This window comes from Tigriopus californicus, chromosome 8, assembly GCF_007210705.1.
Source record: "Tigriopus californicus strain San Diego chromosome 8, Tcal_SD_v2.1, whole genome shotgun sequence".
NCBI lineage: Eukaryota > Metazoa > Arthropoda > Copepoda > Harpacticoida > Harpacticidae > Tigriopus > Tigriopus californicus.
This window is the reverse complement of record NC_081447.1, coordinates 11,438,579-11,457,354: the sequence shown is the minus strand read 5'-3', so window position 1 is coordinate 11,457,354 and position 18,776 is coordinate 11,438,579. Positions and strand designations below refer to the sequence as shown.

At 44.1% G+C, this 18,776-nt stretch overlaps 1 protein-coding gene across 3 annotated transcripts; it reads right to left on the bottom strand.

Annotated features, from left to right (window-relative positions):
• Window positions 1-641: 641 nt before the first annotated feature.
• LOC131884700 (ras-related protein Rab-23-like) lies at window positions 642-17,078 on the bottom strand. 3 transcript variants are annotated; one of them, XM_059232547.1, is made up of 4 exons: window positions 16,745-17,078; window positions 5,893-6,014; window positions 3,975-4,223; window positions 642-1,366 (listed from the first exon to the last, which is right to left on the bottom strand). In XM_059232547.1, the coding sequence occupies exons 1-4, from the start codon at window positions 16,790-16,792 to the stop codon at window positions 898-900; spliced, it is 888 nt and encodes a 295-aa protein (XP_059088530.1). In that variant the 5' UTR covers window positions 16,793-17,078; the 3' UTR covers window positions 642-897. The 3 variants fall into 3 exon arrangements, with proteins under 3 accessions (XP_059088530.1, XP_059088531.1, XP_059088532.1); XM_059232548.1 differs by lacking the exon at window positions 16,745-17,078 and adding an exon at window positions 7,807-9,437; XM_059232549.1 differs by lacking the exons at window positions 5,893-6,014; window positions 16,745-17,078 and adding an exon at window positions 4,308-5,056.
• Between the last annotated feature and the right edge of the window lie 1,698 nt (window positions 17,079-18,776).

The following is an 18,776-nucleotide window of genomic DNA, read 5'->3' as shown; positions in this document are numbered from 1 at the left end:
AGAGGACGTACTAAGCTGAATGTTAGTATGCGAGCCGTATTCTGTGGTAGCCATTGCTTCCTATAAACTTGAAGAGATGTAACAAAAAGTGCAATGACGTTGTCAAGTCTGTCACAAAGCTATGGGGGTTGGCAATGGTGCAATAAATTAAAATCATGGCAATGCCGAAAAACATTTGGGGAAGCGGCATTGTTGAACATCTACAAGTGACGATCTCCGAGGTCTTCACTTGAAGCATCCCGAAAATCATGAAATGGCGAGTCATTTTACAAGTGCCAATGGTGATTTGATATTCCATTGTGCCATCGGTTCAGTCATATGATTACACTCTACAAATATGTAGATATATGTAAATATGCGCCCCCCCCCAAAAAAAAATCTAGGAGTGGCACGCTGGGCCATTCATGCACTGATTTGCTTTTCTATCAAACTTACAGTTATTAGTCATACATAAGCGCCATAGAAGCCCGCCATACCTACAAGAGCGGTATGAATTGCACACATGCAGTTCCTCTTCATTTAATGGAGGCAAGATTTGTACTCGTCCAAGAAGGTCCAAGTAAAATTTCTAATTCCTCGCTTAGCATGGAGCACGCACTCTCTGATATCTAAGATCCCAATCGACTCAAAACATTCCGAAGTGATGGCTGACAGACGAAAATCAAATTTATTTTCTCAAGGAAAGATTGATGAACACGGACTGTTGCACTCCTCTCCTTGCATGCATTTGCCCGCGGGCACAACGAAATCCAACAATCAACGTAGGTAGGGAAGGTAGTAGTAGTAGTAGTAGATACACTCAAAGGTCTGACTAGATCACAGTTCAATACAAATATTTCTTTCAAATATGGCCACCCTGTCCGTTGGAGAAGAACTCGCCGTTGGTTTGGAACGGGTTTAGAGGACCCGGCATCCTGTTTTAATGGGCAATTTCTTGTGCATGTTTCGCTTCTTCAGAGTGTTCAATGGCTTGAGGGTGATGGTCTTGTCGTTGAGCAACCAATGGTTGCTCCTTTTGTTCAAACTGTTGAACATGGGGTTATTCAAATACTCTTGTGGCGTGGCATAGCGCCCTTTGCTCCGCACGCCTTTTTGATGGTCTGCCTGCTCCTCGTGCTGCAGAGAGGCGGTACTGAATGGATGCTTTCTCGCTGCCAAACCTCCACCAATTTGAATGAGAGACGTGGAATGGGACAAATGGGCCGGGTGAAGCGGGAACCGATTGTGGAGGAACACCGAGCTTCGGATTTGGTTGACATAGTTCTCGGCCAGGTGCTGGAACACGTTGCAAATGTTGATGTCCTCTTTGACCGAGGTCCGGTAGATCCTCATATTGCATTCTTGGGCCAGTGCCTCCACCTCCTCGCTGGAATAAGGTGGAAAGAAAAAGACAACGAGATTAGCAAGAGAGGTCGCATGGAGGACGGGATGTTCCGCCAAGCACTGTGCTTCGTGTGCCGGTTGTGTCCATGCGTTGACTGCTTGCTCGTCTGGGAGGGTGTTCACAGTAATTAACCTCAAACAAAAGATCTTGATCTAATTGAAGACTAATCCTGCTGGCAATTAGTTAAAGCGAGATGAGATTTGTCTTCCATTTAGAGGTTTAATCTCATGGCAGATCGGGGATTCGTCCGATAGGTTACCTCCAGCATCCCCGGGATTGAACAAACGCACTCGCATTCATCTTATCGACGCCTTGTTGTCCTACTTTTGAGACCGTCCCACGCCAAGTTGGCCTACGGAGTGCGCAAATTTTGATTTTATTTCGTGGGAAGCAATAAATTTAGCAATTTGCTCTGTTTTTCACACTCTTTAAGAACAAACCAAAGCTGTGAAAGAGGGGATGTGTCATCCAGTCAATGATTTATAGCCTGTAGACATCTTCGTCTTCGTCTTCTCGAACAACAGGAAGAGGAACAGTTGGGCAAAAAAATATTCGCAATATGCTCCACATTGCCGATCTAGCTCATCTGAATGCCTCGCGGCCAAGAGTGAAGCTACTTTTTGTTATTCATTTTTGGTCAAGACGAGATAGAACAAAGGGATTTCGAAGGGTATTTGGGTGTTTTTATCAGCTTGCGATTTACATAAGTGGCCACACCATCATCACAACCCAAATCATGGGGGTGTTTCGATCTGATTGTACACTGCACACTCACTGCACTCGCATTCGGCTAAGAGGAGCAATAAAACCCGAAACAATGGAGCTCTTTATACTCTGATTTATCTAGATCAGCTGACGCACATACAACATTGTGGTACACACTCACACGTGTGTTCCATTAGCAAATTTCATTACAGACTAGTCACGACACAACTCACGCCTACACATTGGTGGCCGATTCTGACTTGGTAGTGTGCACTTCGAACATTTTTCATTGCATGCACCAATCTGGTGAATGAGCGATATACCTTAACATCAGGATAGAGTTATAGTTTTGCACGTTACTGCCAAACTAGGAAGTTAATAAACCACCACTACCTCCCCCTCTTCTGCACTCACAACTGGATCAATCTTCCAATTTTCATCGACTGGCAACACGCTATCTTGATCAACAACTCTGTTGCCAAAAGAGGGTTCTAGTCTGCCAGTATCACAGAGATCGGTTTGCATTTTTTCTCCTGGATAAGTGCTTTGACCCCCGCCAAGAGAACAACCAATTCTTCGATGCCCAGAGCAGCCTCCCAGGTCTTCACATGAATGGTTAAGAAATCCATTTGGCTGTTGAGAACTTATCATGTTTTGTCGATTTCAACGGCCTACCTTAATTGCCAGCGCATGAAAAGAGGCTCTTGCCTTTTAAATTTAATCGGGTGGCTACTTTCAAGTGTAGACAACAAAAAACAGGGACGTCTGAACGGGAGATCCAAATTCGGACCGCATTGAGGTGGAAAACTGAACATTCCATTGCCACTCCGTTAAAGTGGGCTCGTCCATTTCAAGATTGACACGGGGACGGAAAATGTCTTTTTTTTTTTTTAAATGTTGATGCCCACGCATTGTTTGGCAAATTCGGTGTCACTCCTTACATACTAGAAAGACGACTTCACTTTGGTAGAGACAAATATGGCCATTGAGTTATGTTGAGTTGATCCGGGAACAGGATTAGATTGTTCAGGATGAAAGTCAGTGTTTGAGGCGGTAAGGAATGACTAAGGAGAGCTAAAAGAAGGAGGTGAGGTGAAATTTGTTGCTTTTGTTTGCCTGCCAGAGAATGGGAATGCAAATTTCTCTTGGAAATCTTGGAAAGGCAACCAACCCGTCCAATTGGATTCGCCTTGTTGAATTAATTATGAAAAGCGACCTACTCGTCAGAGGAAATTCCGCCCGGATGAATAGATCACCACTTTCTTTTCTTCTTTTTTTGACGTATACGTAATACGTACAATGGGAGGCCGCCTCATCTGGCGATCTGGGACTCTCAATTCCAGTATTTAGTGGCAAAGAATTCCAATTCGATGCGGAACGTCCTGTTGTCGCATTTTTTGAAGAGAACAAGACATGGTTTTCAACAGAAAATAGATCTCTTCTTTTTGACTATTCCCTCGCTCTTGTTGTGGTTGGAAGCTGGAATAAGTGACTGGCGTGTTTTCTCTGTTCTTCATTTTTCCCGAGGCTTCTTTAAGTGCATTACGTAAAGATGTGAGAGAATCTCTCATCTCATCAACCTTGCCTGCTTGTGGCTTGTTACATAAAGCTTAGCTTAGCTTATCAAGGTGTGATTGTGATGAATCATGTCCTAAATTGGCAAATATCCATCACTGATGTGACAAAATGAAGTGCAACGCCTCATTGCACCGCGTCCCTGATCGCCTCCCTGGCCAACTTTCCTTTCTCGACAGACTCTATCTCAAGATATCGAAGCAGACTAAAAACAAGCTAGATCTCGTTTCTCGAGGTTGCGTCATTTTTGCTCAGCATTTGGCCACCCTGAGTTGCCCAATATTTGCTCTTAAACCGGTTCTTCACTCACTTGGTCACTGCTGATTGGTGCATCAAGTCAATCTTGTTCTGGACCAAAACCATGGGAATTGAGGATCCGCCACACTCGTCCTCCACTTTTTTCCGCCATTTCTTGACGGCCTGAAACGAGGCCCGATCTGTGGTGGAGAAGGCCACCACACACGCTTGGGCTCCACGGTAGTAGGCCTTGGTGATGGCGTCAAACTCTTCTTGACCCGCTGTGTCCCACAACATCAGTCGCACATCTTGGCTCAAGATCCTGCAAATGGTTGGAGATGCATTACATGGAATGGTTTAGCTAGCTCAAGGTTTGAAACAGACGGCCGCATACTGTACTACATACATAGGTAGTTCTCTGGTTCCTGTTTGAAATTTCGAACTATTACTTTCGCCAGATAGGTAGAAAACCCTCGGGTGGTCAGCACTTCAAAGTGATCATTGTAAGCATTCCCTCTTTCAACACTTGAGAGCATTTGAATCGGCTTTTTCTCTCGTTTCCAGGTAATCAAATAGCAGTTAATTTCTTCCAGAGAAATTCCAGGCCGTTCAAGCAGTCCACGACCAATGTCTTCATGGTACTACATACCTAGTAGATACATTGTACTAGCAACATTCTGGCGGAGAGGAACGAAAGATTTCCCTCGTCCAAAAAAGTTAATTTAGCCATTTTCACCCCAGCCCTAATGGTAGACGTGTGTGTGTGTGTGTGTGCTGTTAATAATTGTACTACGTCAAATTAGTCGCTTTTTGCTCCATGTTCACTCATTTGTCGCCATCTTTTTCTTCTCACTCATGTCTCAGGTATTCTGTAGCACTCTGAATGCTGGCTGAAAGTTCCTATTCCATTTTCAACGTTCAGGAAGCCTCGCTTGATTGTCTACTCTTTTAACAATTTATGACCCAATTCAAGAGGCCCACCACAATGGGGCCCCTCATTCGATATATTAAAAAGCCCATGTCCGAAACGAGACCTTCAATTAACAACTGATTTAGACCCATTCAATTCCACAGCCAACAACCATTGGCCGTGCGACAAAGTTGGCCCATAAGGACGCACTAACTAGGCCCACTTCTCTCATTTGAATTCGACATTTACCCGATGGCAATTCGACATGGTTGGCTCATGATTTGGGTCCGTTGGAAAGGGGAAAAACACTTTCCCGCTCTTTTCATTCTGGCTCAGCCTCAAAGTCGAATCTGTCAGATGCTGAAATTGGCTAATCTACCTTTGACCTTATCTATAGCTCCACTTTTTAATGGGGCCTACCTACTACCTCGTCTCCATCTTTTACCAGGACCAGGAACAACCATGACGACGACGAGCTTAAAACGTGGAGGGGAAAAAGTTCCTTCTGTTTTCGAGCGAGTAGAGGGTCATTTACGTTCTTTTTTTTTTCTTCAGGTTAATTGCCTCGAGACTCATTAGAGTTAAATTCTTTGTCAAGTTTTCGTTCTCATGTTCAAGCCTGCGTAATGTTGTTGTCTCCGCATTCGCTTTCGGCCCAGATAACATGGACAAGACATTGTCGCTACATCTGGGCCAATTACCATTGCTTACTATTTAACTTGTTGTGGAATGGAGTGTGCATCCAAACAATTCTCGAAACAGATGGCTATATGTTCTATGGGTAAGAAGAAGTCTGCTGCAGCAACAAACTTTTTGAAATGCAGCCATGGGTTGAGAAAACAAAGCAAATTGTCGCCTTTGACTTTTGACTTTTTGAAATGGCATTGAACGTTTCCACCTAACGAACGGGCTTCTCTCGGATTTTTCGTCTTGTCTAGCGTTTCCAAGATGGCCAGGTTTCTTTCGGTTTTAGTCCCGCTAAAGCATTGAGCAAGTTCGTATTGCCATCCAGAAAGAGTTTGGATGATCGTTTTTCCAGTTCTAAACGAAATCATAACAATAATGATAATAATTACCGTACCTGAGCGGTTTCTCCAGGAAGTCGACGCCGATGGTCTTTTTGTAACCTTTGGTGAAGACGCCTCGACAATAGCGCTGAATCATGCTGGATTTACCCACGGCTCCATTGCCCACGATCACCACCTGAAAGAGTGACCCGAGAATTAAGACGAGCGCTATGAAGAAGGAACATAAGATGTCAGCTTAGAAATGAAGAACTTTTTAATCATCTTTCATGTCCCTTTTGGCCTTCCCCTCGTGGCAATACAACGAGAGGCAGGTGTTATTTACATATTAGACAATACGCGAATTATGTTGCCCTTAACCCGAGTCTGAGCCGTTCAAACGAGAAAGACGTGAGAGACATCATCATCATTGAACACATTTTGGCGATTGTTTGCCTTTCAATTTATGAACCTTTTGCCCGCTTCAATGTCAAGGAAAATGACAATTCAAACACTCGAAGAAATTGCCTCTCGTTCATCAATCCATCCCATCTAGTATATATTCAAGATTCTCAAGTGTCCGTGCATTCCAACCACTAACCTAACCAACCGACCAACCAACCAACCACTACTTGCATGCTACGAACGAACGCAAGAACGCAGGGAATGAATGTCGAATGAGTGTATGTACTGATAGGAGGCATCACATAGGTAGTACGTAGATACACTTTGGTTAGGCATGGTGTGTGGAGTCGGGGATGCCCTTGGACGTCAGAGATCATCTCAGGTCATCAGAACTCATCTTTGAAATGAAATCGGAAGGAACTTCTCAAATTCCTCAAGCGCCTTGTTGGAGCATCCATCTATCTCTCAATGAGACGCCATCATTCCTTCCATCTATCCATCTATTACTTGAATATCTAGTTCGATTGGCCCGCCCCTTCTCTGAGTGTTTCAATGATGACGAAGAATCGGGCAGGAAAGTGTTCTCAAATAACCATGCACACTCGCTGATATACATGGGGTGTGAACATATATGTGTATACTTGGGAACTTTGGGAACTCTGGGAGTTTTGTAAATCGAAGTGACATTCGGCGATAATAAGCAGAGATGCCGAAACTTCTTGTAGTGTTTTACTTGCGTCAAATAAAGAGAACAAAAAGCCTCGCTGTTTTACGATTGGCAATTCTCTCGGAGGTGGTTTTTTCGGCGCCATCTCGTGTTCGGAAGTGCCCAAATTGCTTTGCCTAAATTCGCGGTGAGGTTGGAATTGTAAAATTATGGATGCCACGAAATACCGAGTCCGCATGCCCGTCTATAAGGGCTAATGCCTCTAATGTCTTGCCATTGCACATGTGTGCTAGTATCAGTGTGTCACACAATGAGATGCACGTCCATGTCATCCACGGGCTCATTGGTTGACACGGGGCCAGAGGCTTAAGGTCAGGGCTTCTAATTTATCTGATAATGGGGATGTGGTCAATCCACCGGAAAGAAAACCACCGGACTCAAGGCTTGAATCGGTAAACCCCGTGAATAAGTTGTGGACTGATGACCTGACCATAAATATGGCCGTCAACAATGAATATCTAGGATTTGATATAATAATTCAAACACCAGGATTTCCCCTTCAAAGACCTCCAAGACCAAAAACCAACAGTCGTTTTGATCATGCCATGATAGCGTCAAAAACTCGAAAGGGACAGATCAATTTGCAAAAACACATTGCCCAGCAAGTCATGAAGGACATCGCGGCCAAGTGGATTTGGGACCAAAAAAGCTTGATCCCAAATTGGACTGCTTCGTTTGAAGATAACCTGGAACCCTCATTGATTCCCAAGATCATAATGTTTTACTCTACTACTGTACTTGTGGAAGGTGTTCGGCCGCTCTATTTCCAACACTCTGACCCCGAATGTCACCTTTCCGATATCGAATGATCATGAATCATTATGGGGGTCTCGTCATTTCATAATTTTGTCTCGCTCACTTGAATCTGTTTGAATCCGATAATGGGAGCATTGGAAGGGGGGGGGAGGGAAGATCATCCAGACCCATTGATTGAATCTACCAAGGTCTTCATATTGATCTTGATACGGTCGTCTTTGGTTGTTCTTCGGGAGAAGAATGGCGACGCTAAGAGGTAAGAAATGAACTCGTCTCAATGGGATCTACCAGGAAGGGCAGCCCCAAGAATTTGCTGATCAATTTACTCTCAATTGCTGCTCAAGGACAAACTAATCCAATGAGAAACCGGCGATCTGTTGCTCTTTGAAGATGACCTCCACTCGTTTGAAATGCTCTGATTTTTCACAGTCACTATCTTTTTCCACTCAACTAAACGAGAGCTTCAGGAAGTGATGGACAAGTGTGAGAATCTGTGTGATTTCTTATCAGACAACCAAGAAAAGTGGGAATCCATTCCAGCAGAGGGTCTTGAGAGCCCAATTCTGAGTCGGAATCGCTACGACGCATCAGGTGGGGAATTGGAACAACTCTAAGGGACAGTGGGTAGAATCCAAGAATTTAGAAAACCCATCCCCGAAAACAGCAGATCTGGAATTTAGATCGACACATTATGACATGGCCACGTTGATTGATGGGCTTGATAATTCGAGAGGAAGACGATTCAGTCACTCATACGCCTTTCATGACAGTTGGTCAGAAATCCAGAACTGGTCGACTCCTGTCTTCTTTGTTTAAACACCATATGTGCCCTCCTCCAAACAATGGGCTGGGCCTTCACAATAATATCCTGTACGACGGTGGACTTTGAAAGCAATTCTTTTTGGACAGCCCATCAAGCTTTTTGAGTAAATACTTGGGCTTGAAGGGCCGAATTCTTCGATTTGGCTCCATGGACGAATTTGGTTCTTCCATTCTTCCATCAGATGGTTTTGTTGAACTGGATCCCGTCAAAGTAGACCTGACGGCATTGTTGCCTGATAGATCAATCGCCAAATGGGGTGGAATGTATGAAATGCCTTCTTCTTCTTCTTCTTCTTCTTCTTGTCCTGTTGGTGCTGAAGTGAAGCGTGGATCATCACGCGGATCACCTGTGCTCCTGTGAGATGAGAATCTCTTCTTCCCGACTTCATGACGGATGAGCTGTCTAATCATTCATAAACTTGAAATATGTTGCAGATCCAGATTTACAAACCATGCACGTCTTGTTACATCTCGGTGGGTTGATGTTCAAGTTCAAGACGACTGGCTACTGGCGTTTCTTCTCCTGAAGATGATACGAGGTCACGACCATCGTGGAGGTCATTAAGGATGATGCAGGAGCCAAGACTCATCCTCATGATAAGACAAGTGTCAAGACGGGCCAGACCTGGATTGCTGGAAGATATGAAAACCGACCAAGCAACACCACTGGCTGACCGCCAAAACGTTGGATGAAGTAGTAGCTAATAATTGGTCATCGCTTGGAAGGGCAATTGGCCGTGTCTAAGGGGCTGTTGGAGATGTTTGCCACAACTTTGCTCCCTCAAAAACACTGAAGCGCGTAAATCAAAGTCCACTCAAAATATATCAAAGCATGGCCAGATTTAATATTAGACCTCTTACGGAGTCACGGTGCATTTATTGGGCCTGGCTTAGGAGGGTTTGGAGGGTGACGGACGGACGGACGGACGGACGGACGGACGTTAAGTCGTCATTTAAGCGTGACGGGCCAGGATTTGGATTGTTTGAAAACAACTTTTTGCTGATTAACAGATGTGGAACAACCAAACCATCTGACAAGAGTACCATTTTGGCAAGAGACAAATTTCTTTTCTTACTTTGAGCTTTGTGATGCCAATTGAAATTCTTATCAGTTATCACTTCGCCCTCCTTCTTTGGGGCATGAGAGCAAAAAGCAATTCACTACTTGGTTAACTATGTACTAGTCGAACGCCAGACCTTCTCAAGGGAGCCTTTCCATTATTGACATATCTGTCATTGTGAATTGGCTGCATAATGGATCGGGCTTTCCGAGAACACTCTCTCTCGATCTGATTTATGACGCTCAAGCATGACTCGTTACATGTGCTTTAAATGCCTCTTTGACTCCAATCGGCCGATCTACCCTACAATACATGACGCAAGCCTCCCAACAGACCGACCGACCGAACGACCGAACGACCCTACAATGGAGCACTGAAAGGAAAAATTTTGTCCAATTGGAGTAATCAGCTGTCGAATGGCAAACCCATTGGCCAACAATCCACAGGGCGAGTGAGGGGTAATTTTTTTCCAATCCCTCTCAAGCCTTTTCCTAAGTACATATACGTATGTCAAAGGTCTATTGGGTCGGAACTTCGAGAAACAAATTGAGCATCCTCATAAACCACGGACATAAAAGGCACTTTTTGAGAACGAACAAACACTTGGCGTGGCAGGAGGCAGAAATGGGCATGAGAAGCCCAAGTCCAACACAATCAAGGTTCAACTCAGACAATTGCAAGATCACACTTTTTGTGAGACAAGGTGCCAATTCAGACCAAGGGTGTGGAATATCATATAGCATACGCAGATACGACCACGTGTCTTCAGAATGTAATTAACGCTTCCTATCAAGGACAGATTAGCCTGGGTAAATACGTTATGGATTCCAGTTTATGTATAGTATACAGAGTGCAGATATCAAAGTGGCCTCTTCCTCGTTATCCTGATCATGGGCCTCGCGGTTTAGCAAACGGGTGGCAAGTTATCTATGAATCAGGAAAGGATCTGATGGCTTATCAAGAATTGAAATCCCGGGAATATGGCACAATCATCCATCCGTTGGTTGGAGGATCTCATGCCGCTGGAGTCAAGGTGACTGGAGTAGAAAATTCGTGAGCTGCATACGAGTATATACCAAACACTTATTCCGAGAGTACGGAGCGCACACACAAACACACAGAACCACAGACTAGAATGTGTGTGTGTATGTGTGTTTGTGTTGTGGTTCATGGGTCTCGAACATGTCGTGTGTGCAGTATGTAGCTCTAGTACATAGTGTGTACTTGTACCAAGAGTGCACCGATTTCATGCTCGCGTTTAGGAACAATGAAATTCCACGGAGCCCCGTAAGAGATCAGAATTGTTGATAACTTCCTGGTTTGCCAGGAATTGAGGGCTCGAAATGATGTAAATGCCATTAGGAAAATCTACCAAGGAATTAATTAACATTTCGGAGAGGCCATTGCGAGAATCCGACTATCTCAGAGATGGCAACATGCTAATCGACATCCGAAGCCGCTCATTTATCAATGAATGGCCGACACAATCAAGGAAGAGCGCCAACAAACACGTTTACATGCCTAATTTACACCCAGTCTGGGTTTAATTTTCATGCTTTTTTTAAATTTGAGCGCCAGAAAGGTCAACTTGTAACTGATTGCCTCTCCACCAATCATCAATTTATATGTCAAGGTTCCCGATGAAGATCTCAGTTGGCATCATAATATTGCTACTATGATTATTAGCTTTTTTCTAGTTAATTTCTCGGCGTACCTACGTATACACACATATACATGCACACACACACACACACACACACTCTAGGGGGGAGTGGGGAGGTCATTGGCGAATGGTGTGCTTGGGAGTGGTCGCAATTAATTGCCAACACTCACGCCCAGTCGAGTGAATGGAATAAGACCAAGACAGTGAGGGGAGGCCATGGATTCATTCTCGGGAATCCATTCAATAACAAGTCGGCAGATGCAGCCGAATAATGGCACATGGAGATTCGCCGACCCAAATTTGGTAGCATTTTGTTTGATGATCACATTCCTGAAGCTTTTCTATGCCAAAGAGACCTTTTCAACTTATCTAATTGTCCAGAGGTCTGACAATCAATGTGGAATTGGTCGTGATATTTCAGACTAACAGGATCCACGAAAAACAATTTATAACGTGATCTTTTCCACGAATTGGCAACTGTTTTAGGAATCGCCAAATGTTTTCATGGGCCCAAAATGGCATCCTAGGCATTTTGTCTTTGAATCCAGGCAATATTACTCCTCCATGCTCCATCCGACGTTATGCCAAATTTCTTGCCAGCATTAAACTTTAATTTCTTGGAAATTTGTCTGAAAGGCCGAATTCCACTCTTATATTTGCAATCAAAGAGCTCCACTGCTACTTATTTGCAACGAGAAATCGTCTGGTCATCCCTAATCTTGACACAGCAAAAACTCAAAATCAATTAAAACATTTTAGCGTTGAGCTTATCATCGATTTTTGTTACCCTTTGTGATACCCTTGCTTTGGTCAAAAAAAACCAGATTTTTTCAAATAAGCCAATTCTTTTCCAAACGTACTAAAATGTTTTGGATTTTGATGAAGCTTCTTACTCATGGAAACCTACTGTAATCTCGTCGGAGTAGGGCGGATCAGGTTCAAAGTGGAACAATGATAGAAATCTCCACTAAAACAAAAGGCGCTGCTTAGATTCATGAGAAAGTGTGAGCTCATGTAATCCATTTGGGTTTCTGTTGTTTTCAAGTCATCAATAATCTGTCGCACTTTTGAGAGGCGAGAGAACCGGGAAAACTGCACAATCACGATTTTTGATACAAATACGGTGCCACGAATCTCCAGCCAAATGGCTTCTGAATGCCCAGGATTCCAATCTTAATGGAATATGAATCCGTTTTCTTCTCCCTACATATTTTGTTTTGTGCATGAAAATATTCAGTCTTCAGTCTCATGTTCCATGTGAAATCGAACAAACGGTCGTACAATATGACTTGGATTAAAAAACTGAACGGTCAGCACAGATCGTGATTTGACATACTTGGGTGCCACCTTGAAAGGATTTGAATTGCATTTTCAGTATACGTCAGAGTTCACTTCGCACTTGGACCACAATTCTTCCCAAATGTGTGGTTTACAACCATCAAAGTGTCCTTACACGCAGATTAGCCTGAATTCCACTTCGAAAAAGTGAGACTTGGCATTGGAATCCAGAGAGGGGATCAACATTTGCTTTGCACAATCGTGGATAGCGACGACGACTACCAATTCAATGGACAATAACAGAAAATAATTGTGCCGACCCTGCGCTTCTCTCTCTCACCCATCCCATAAAAAGTCCTCTAGCGAAATATGACCCAACGTTTTATGCCGTTTACGGAGTGCATTTTTGCTCAAATAAACACCATAACGATCTTTAGTCAAGAATTTGTGGGAAATTGTCCGAAAATTAGGGGGTTCACGCCAACCCAGGAAAGAGCTATAAATACATTTGTTTTGCATCCCTCGTCTCCGATTCCCCTTCAAACCCCTCGGTGTAAAACCCAACGCCCCCAAATGATTACAATTGTATCTGTGATCAGTTTGAAGAGAAATGCCGAGGTATTTTGCCTCAGGGAGCAAATTACTGTTGTTGTCCGTTGGCGAGAAGGAGAGTCGATGTAACAACAGGGGATTAAGCTTCATTTGGAATTGATTCTGATGCTTTTCTGACTTGAGATTGTTTTTCTTCAGACCCCCAATCGGGGTGAAAATGATTTCTCAATCGTGGGTACGCCTAATTTTGACATTCAGGACGATGGTTCAATTTCAAACTACATTAGCACGCTTTGAGACTGAGTCTGTTGTATGTGGATGGCACACTGCATCTTTATTCACATACTTGCACAGGTCAATATAGTCCCCACAGAGAGAAAAAAGTGCCCGAAACCGTACGAGCCCTGAAAATTTGGCACTTTTTTCTGCTACCTAGATTCATCAAGAATTTACTACTTCCCCTTCCGTGCACCCATCACTGTTTACAACTTCATTGGTGACCTCCAAGGCACCATACTGACACCTTTCGTCCACGTAACTTCTCTGTTCTTCGACCATGTCTTGATCTTTGACTGGTACGTGAATCAGCCGTTGGACGTTGGAACGCCGATTAATGGATAGAGCCAGACAGATTCCTGATAGACCACATTCACCTCAAAGTGGAACAATCGTAGAGATGGATATCATTTTCAATTGTCCGGACGAGGTCCTCATAAAAATGTCTTCCGTTTGAATCTGACCAGGGAAACGATTTTTTTTGGTCCTGGGGATTAGAGTGTTGGGCTCTAAAACCGATCGTCGTTATTAGCTTCTGTGCCGAGTCGTCATCACCCCCTGAAGGCTCAAGACACCCATTCAATCAAAAACCGCGCCAAAAACTCAAAAGACAAACGCTCATCAGGAATATCCTTGGACGCTAAAAGTATTGTCAATAATGGGATAGGATTCAACACGTTCACGACGGGGGAGAGATTTCCTCTTGACCATGAATATGAAATCCTCAATCCCATTTGATCAGCGTGGAAAAAGTACCCCGGCTATTTCCATCTGACAATGGAAAATTGAACAAGGATACCTTTTTCTGCCACTCACATTTGCAACTTATTGCAATCCTCCCCCCCAAAAAATCAATGCCAGAGACAGAGAGAGGGTAGAGAGCGAATTTTTAGGAATGGATTTGTCGTTATGGGTGTGAAAAATTCATCAACCAAGTATGATACAAGGACGAGAGACGACTCCTTGGTAGGAAGATGTTTCTACACTACGTGTCAAGGGTTTGAACTAAAGGGCCTCTAGTTTGAACCAAAGTTTCGAGGTTTCGTTTTCACCCTTAAGTTTCGTTTTCCACGAAAAATCCATCAAATTACAGGCTAAAAGACCAAGATTTATTAAGAGAAGACAGAGAGAGAACGAGCAAAGACGACAACGTGATTATCTAAAATTTGCCGCAATTAATCTTGGCTCACTCGATCTGGACGCTCAGTGCAACCACATTCATCCATCTTTCATCAGAAGCAACATCAAAACAAATTGCTGGATCGAGACCAATTCCCGGGAAGACTAAAAACGCACTGGACTTGCCTGCTGCTTGGTTGGTGTACTCCTTACACACTACCATTTCAATGCCACCTGGAAAGACCCTGCGTACTGGTCGACTCCACTATTGACGAAATGTCCCGAATTCCTCTCTTTTTATTATTACCCATTAGAGAATGAGGAAGTGCTCCAAATGTGGAAGTCCTCAACTACTCCGTATAAGGGTGTAAAAATCTCGTCCCATTTAGTGTTGTACAAGGGGCCCATAATTTTGGACGTGACGTCGATTGGCGTCTCAATCGGCGCATACGAAGCGGACGTACATGGACGGACCAATTGATGGAGCAACAGCATGAACGAGCTCCACATATATGCATGTAAATACGAGTATGTGGTACTCTGGATCTTGTCCAAATAATGGACGAACGTATCACACATGTTACCCACAACTCATCATGGAGTGTGGACACACTTGAAGCGTCTTGATTCCTAAACCTACCCAAAACCCGTGTTCTTGACGAATCATGGGCCACAAAGTAGTCTGTTTTGGGGCTGCCCAATGCCAATAGTCATTGTACTTAAAAAAAGGGTGTACGCACACCTTGCTACACACACACACACACACACACATACAGGGTGACGAGTTCGGTAAACAAACATGACGGGAGCTCTAGTAGTGCGTACGTACTCTCAACCACAGTGTGTGTGTGTGTTTGTGTGTGTATGAGTGTGTGTACGGACTTTGAAGGCGGCTCTGAATACAAGGCAATCAAGTGGAAACAATGACACAAGGAATCGCATTCGAGGGCTTTTGTCTCCCAAAATCAAAGTCAACAATAAACTTCCATTTTGAGCAAACAAAAAGTCAGTCCATCCAGCCATCGCTCTATCCATCCAATCTCCACACCTCTTCGCTCTCTTTCTCTCTAAACTAGTAGATTTTGGGGGTTTAAGTAGCCCGCGTTTTTAGCTCAACTTTTTCTCATCGTCCGTCGACAAAGATTGACGGAGCAAAACTCATATTTATGAATACGAACTCCAAGCCTTTGAAAACAAGTGGGCTGTTGGAAGTGGTCGTGATCGGCCTAAGATTTTGCCACTGTCCCGATCCCTAATAAAAATGTGTGACTCTTGACTTTTGGCCGGTTTGAGAGGGTGTCACGTTTCATGACCACCATGTTTTATTCTCTCATTCGAGAGAGCTCGAGAAGCTCTTCTGGTTCACCCACGAGGTTCGAATTAACGAGCATTGTTGGTCCATTAAGAGAGGGGTTATGAGTCGCTCGAGTCTTGATGCTATTTCATGCCATTTTCGGTGTATGCTCGAATTAATTGAGACATTCCGCCATGCAGATGATTGTGGATGATTGCCATTGATGTTCGAGTAGCAGGTCGGAGCTGCCTCGGTATCTGCATGTCACAATGGATGCCAATCTTTCACGAAAGGATTGGTTGCTTGCGTGTGGGCTTAGTTTGTCTCATTCCGGATGGCTGAATGATCAGGAACAAAACTCGATAGAGCTCTCAAGGAAGAGAAGAGCCACTCGGGGCTGTGGAGTGCCAAACTTCTCCATAATACACCTCTGCCAAGGCTCATTTATCGATGCCTGACACCACTAGCAAAGAGGAAATGATTCTCCAGCTCAAATGGAACCTTCTGAAAAGGCGACAATGGTGTGGCATCTTAGCCATCTTGGCCGGATTCGAACGGAGATTGAATTGATATTGGATGCGAGTACTTCAGAGTAAACAGAAATGGCCGTTGCTTTGATGCGCGTCAACTTGGTGGGTAATTGAGTTTAAGAAATTGCTGCAGTGCATCGTCGTACATGGTGCACCGAGCCATCCCGAGATTCCAACCGACATCTTTTTGGGAGCGATCAACAACAATCATCTTATGCAAATTCGCCCTCATCGTTGGCCTAACCTTGAATTTCATGGGGCAAATTAGCCCTCACGTCAGATGCGGAAAGAATTGGCGGATTTTCCGGATCTCAGGTGAGTTCCATGAGTAAGTTGTCAATGATAATTGATAGGGTGGGAGCCCAATCGAAAACTTTACTCAAGTACAGCCAGCTAGCTAGATAGCTAGCCATCTATCCATCCATCCATCCGAGATGATAACTTACCTTGATGGAGATCTCCAGGTCTTCTTCTTGCAGATCGGTGATATACATTGTCAGAAAATGATTGTAAATTTCAGCCTTCTCAAAAGAAAAGCGATCTTTTCTTCAGGAGAGAGAGACAGCGCGATTCTGAAAAGCACTTAATTCCAATCCGGCTATAAATCTCACTCCATCTCTACGACGAACAACACTTTGTGAGTAACGTTTTTGGGCAACAAACCGTCGTTCACCCAAAGATTTATAGAATAGCTCTAGAAGAGCGTTGACTGAAGGCACACAGACACTGAACGATAACCAGATTTACAAAGCGAGAGATTTACCTTCCGACTGTCTCAGAACAACTGAAGAACCAACTTTCAGAGCCTTATCTGTTGCCTCGTCGATCCGTCCTCCTGTGAGCGGTTCACGTACCGGTGATAAAGCGCTTTATGAAAGAAGAGTAGAATTTCGTCGAATCATTGTTTTGTCCAACATGTTTTCGGCGGACATGCTCTTTTCTCGAAAAGAGGAGATGGTTCAGAGATTGGCGCAGTTGCTTACCATGAGACAGGTCCATGGTTTGAATCTCCTTCACGATTTTTCTCAAGAATTTTTTTTAGACGCTAAACGCACCCACAAACGGAGAACCAATCTCATCTCGGACAAGACACTCCCAATCAGAACTTGCAAAAAGATGATGCAATGGACGGCTTTGCTGGCCGGGTGGAGGCGTTTTCGGATGCTAATTGAATCGTTGAATATTTTTCAGCATATCAAACATCTCGACTCAACACTCATCTTAAAGCATGTACGCATATAAGGAGGGCATAATTTAGAACCGAACTCAACCGTCTTGTGGTTAGCACCTCTCTTTTTATATAATACTTTACGTCAAAGACGGTGGGCCAAGTCGAGGAATTTTCCCTCAATAGAGCGCCCTCGGCGCGAGTGCGCTGCGCTTGATAAGAAGCCATAAACTTCGTTGCCGTTGGAAGTGGTTTTTGCAACGAAAAAAGAAAGGAATCGCACTCTCTAAAAATCAATTTAATGTGATCATTTGCCAGGTTCGCCCGCAATCCAACCCATCATCGCATATCGAGTGAGAAAATACATCCACCACAGACTCTTATGTTGCCCAGGCTTCTCCCCTTCTAATCTCCATTTGATCAATGGCCGATGTTGATGGTCTCGTTAGTCAAGAATCTTGGGTTGTTGCTCTCACTGGCTGGCTGACTCACTCACTCACTCACTCACTCCTCAGTCCAATGGGTTCTCTGCCCAAGATCTGAAATGCCGGTTCAACGTGCTTGCTTTCTGACTTAGGAAGGGCTCTCTGGTGATGGTGTTGGTGGTGTTGCTTAAGCACCTTGATCTTCCCAACCCAAAAAGCCAGAGAGAAATGCATGAAAGTCAAAATGAGGAGGAGCGGTCTCTTTTTCCTCGCCAAGTGCCAACTGACCAAATTCATGAAGAAAAAGATGAAGAAGCATAGAAGGTACCCACGAACTACGTAGGGTGAGACCTGCGTGAGATCACGAGTCAAGACCAGATTTTTAAGTCACGGACAAATTGATTGCCTAAAACTTCATGTCTCGTCTCGGGAAAGACGATGGGATTATCTGTTCCTTGTACGTATATCATAGGAACATGCCTGAAATCTGTGTTGATTGTAGAAGCCGTAATGAGACCAGTAGAAATGAGCCAAGACCATATCCTTGAGTCCATCATCTCCAATTAGCGTTTTTAGACGGTTGAGCTAAGGTGGGACTAGGCAAAGTTCAGTCACCAACCACTCCTTAAAGTCATGGATTCCTGTCAAGTCTGGCATTAGTGTCAACTCCGCCTGAAATGATGGTCAAATTGTAGCTTGCCCGATAGATGATGAACCAATGAGGAATGCGCGAGGTTCTCAATTATGGCTGACTTTGGATAGTGGTCGCCACTTTTGGACCACTTCTCGCCATTTGGAGAACGAACGAAACGCTCGAGGCGCTCTGAGCTCGAAAAAAACGAGGAAAATCGTGGTCCCAAAGTTACAATTGTCGAAATATTCCTC

Excerpts from the sequence above, each read along its gene's own strand:
- LOC131884700 (XM_059232547.1), bottom strand. The coding sequence starts at position 16,792 with ATGTATATCACCGATCTGCAAGAAGAAGACCTGGAGATCTCCATCAAG. Across the intron at positions 4,224-5,892 it reads TTCCTGGAGAAACCGCTCAG|GATCTTGAGCCAAGATGTGC; the intron begins GTACGGTAATTA and ends AACCATTTGCAG. Across the intron at positions 1,367-3,974 it reads CACCAATCAGCAGTGACCAA|CGAGGAGGTGGAGGCACTGG; the intron begins GTGAGTGAAGAA and ends ACCTTATTCCAG.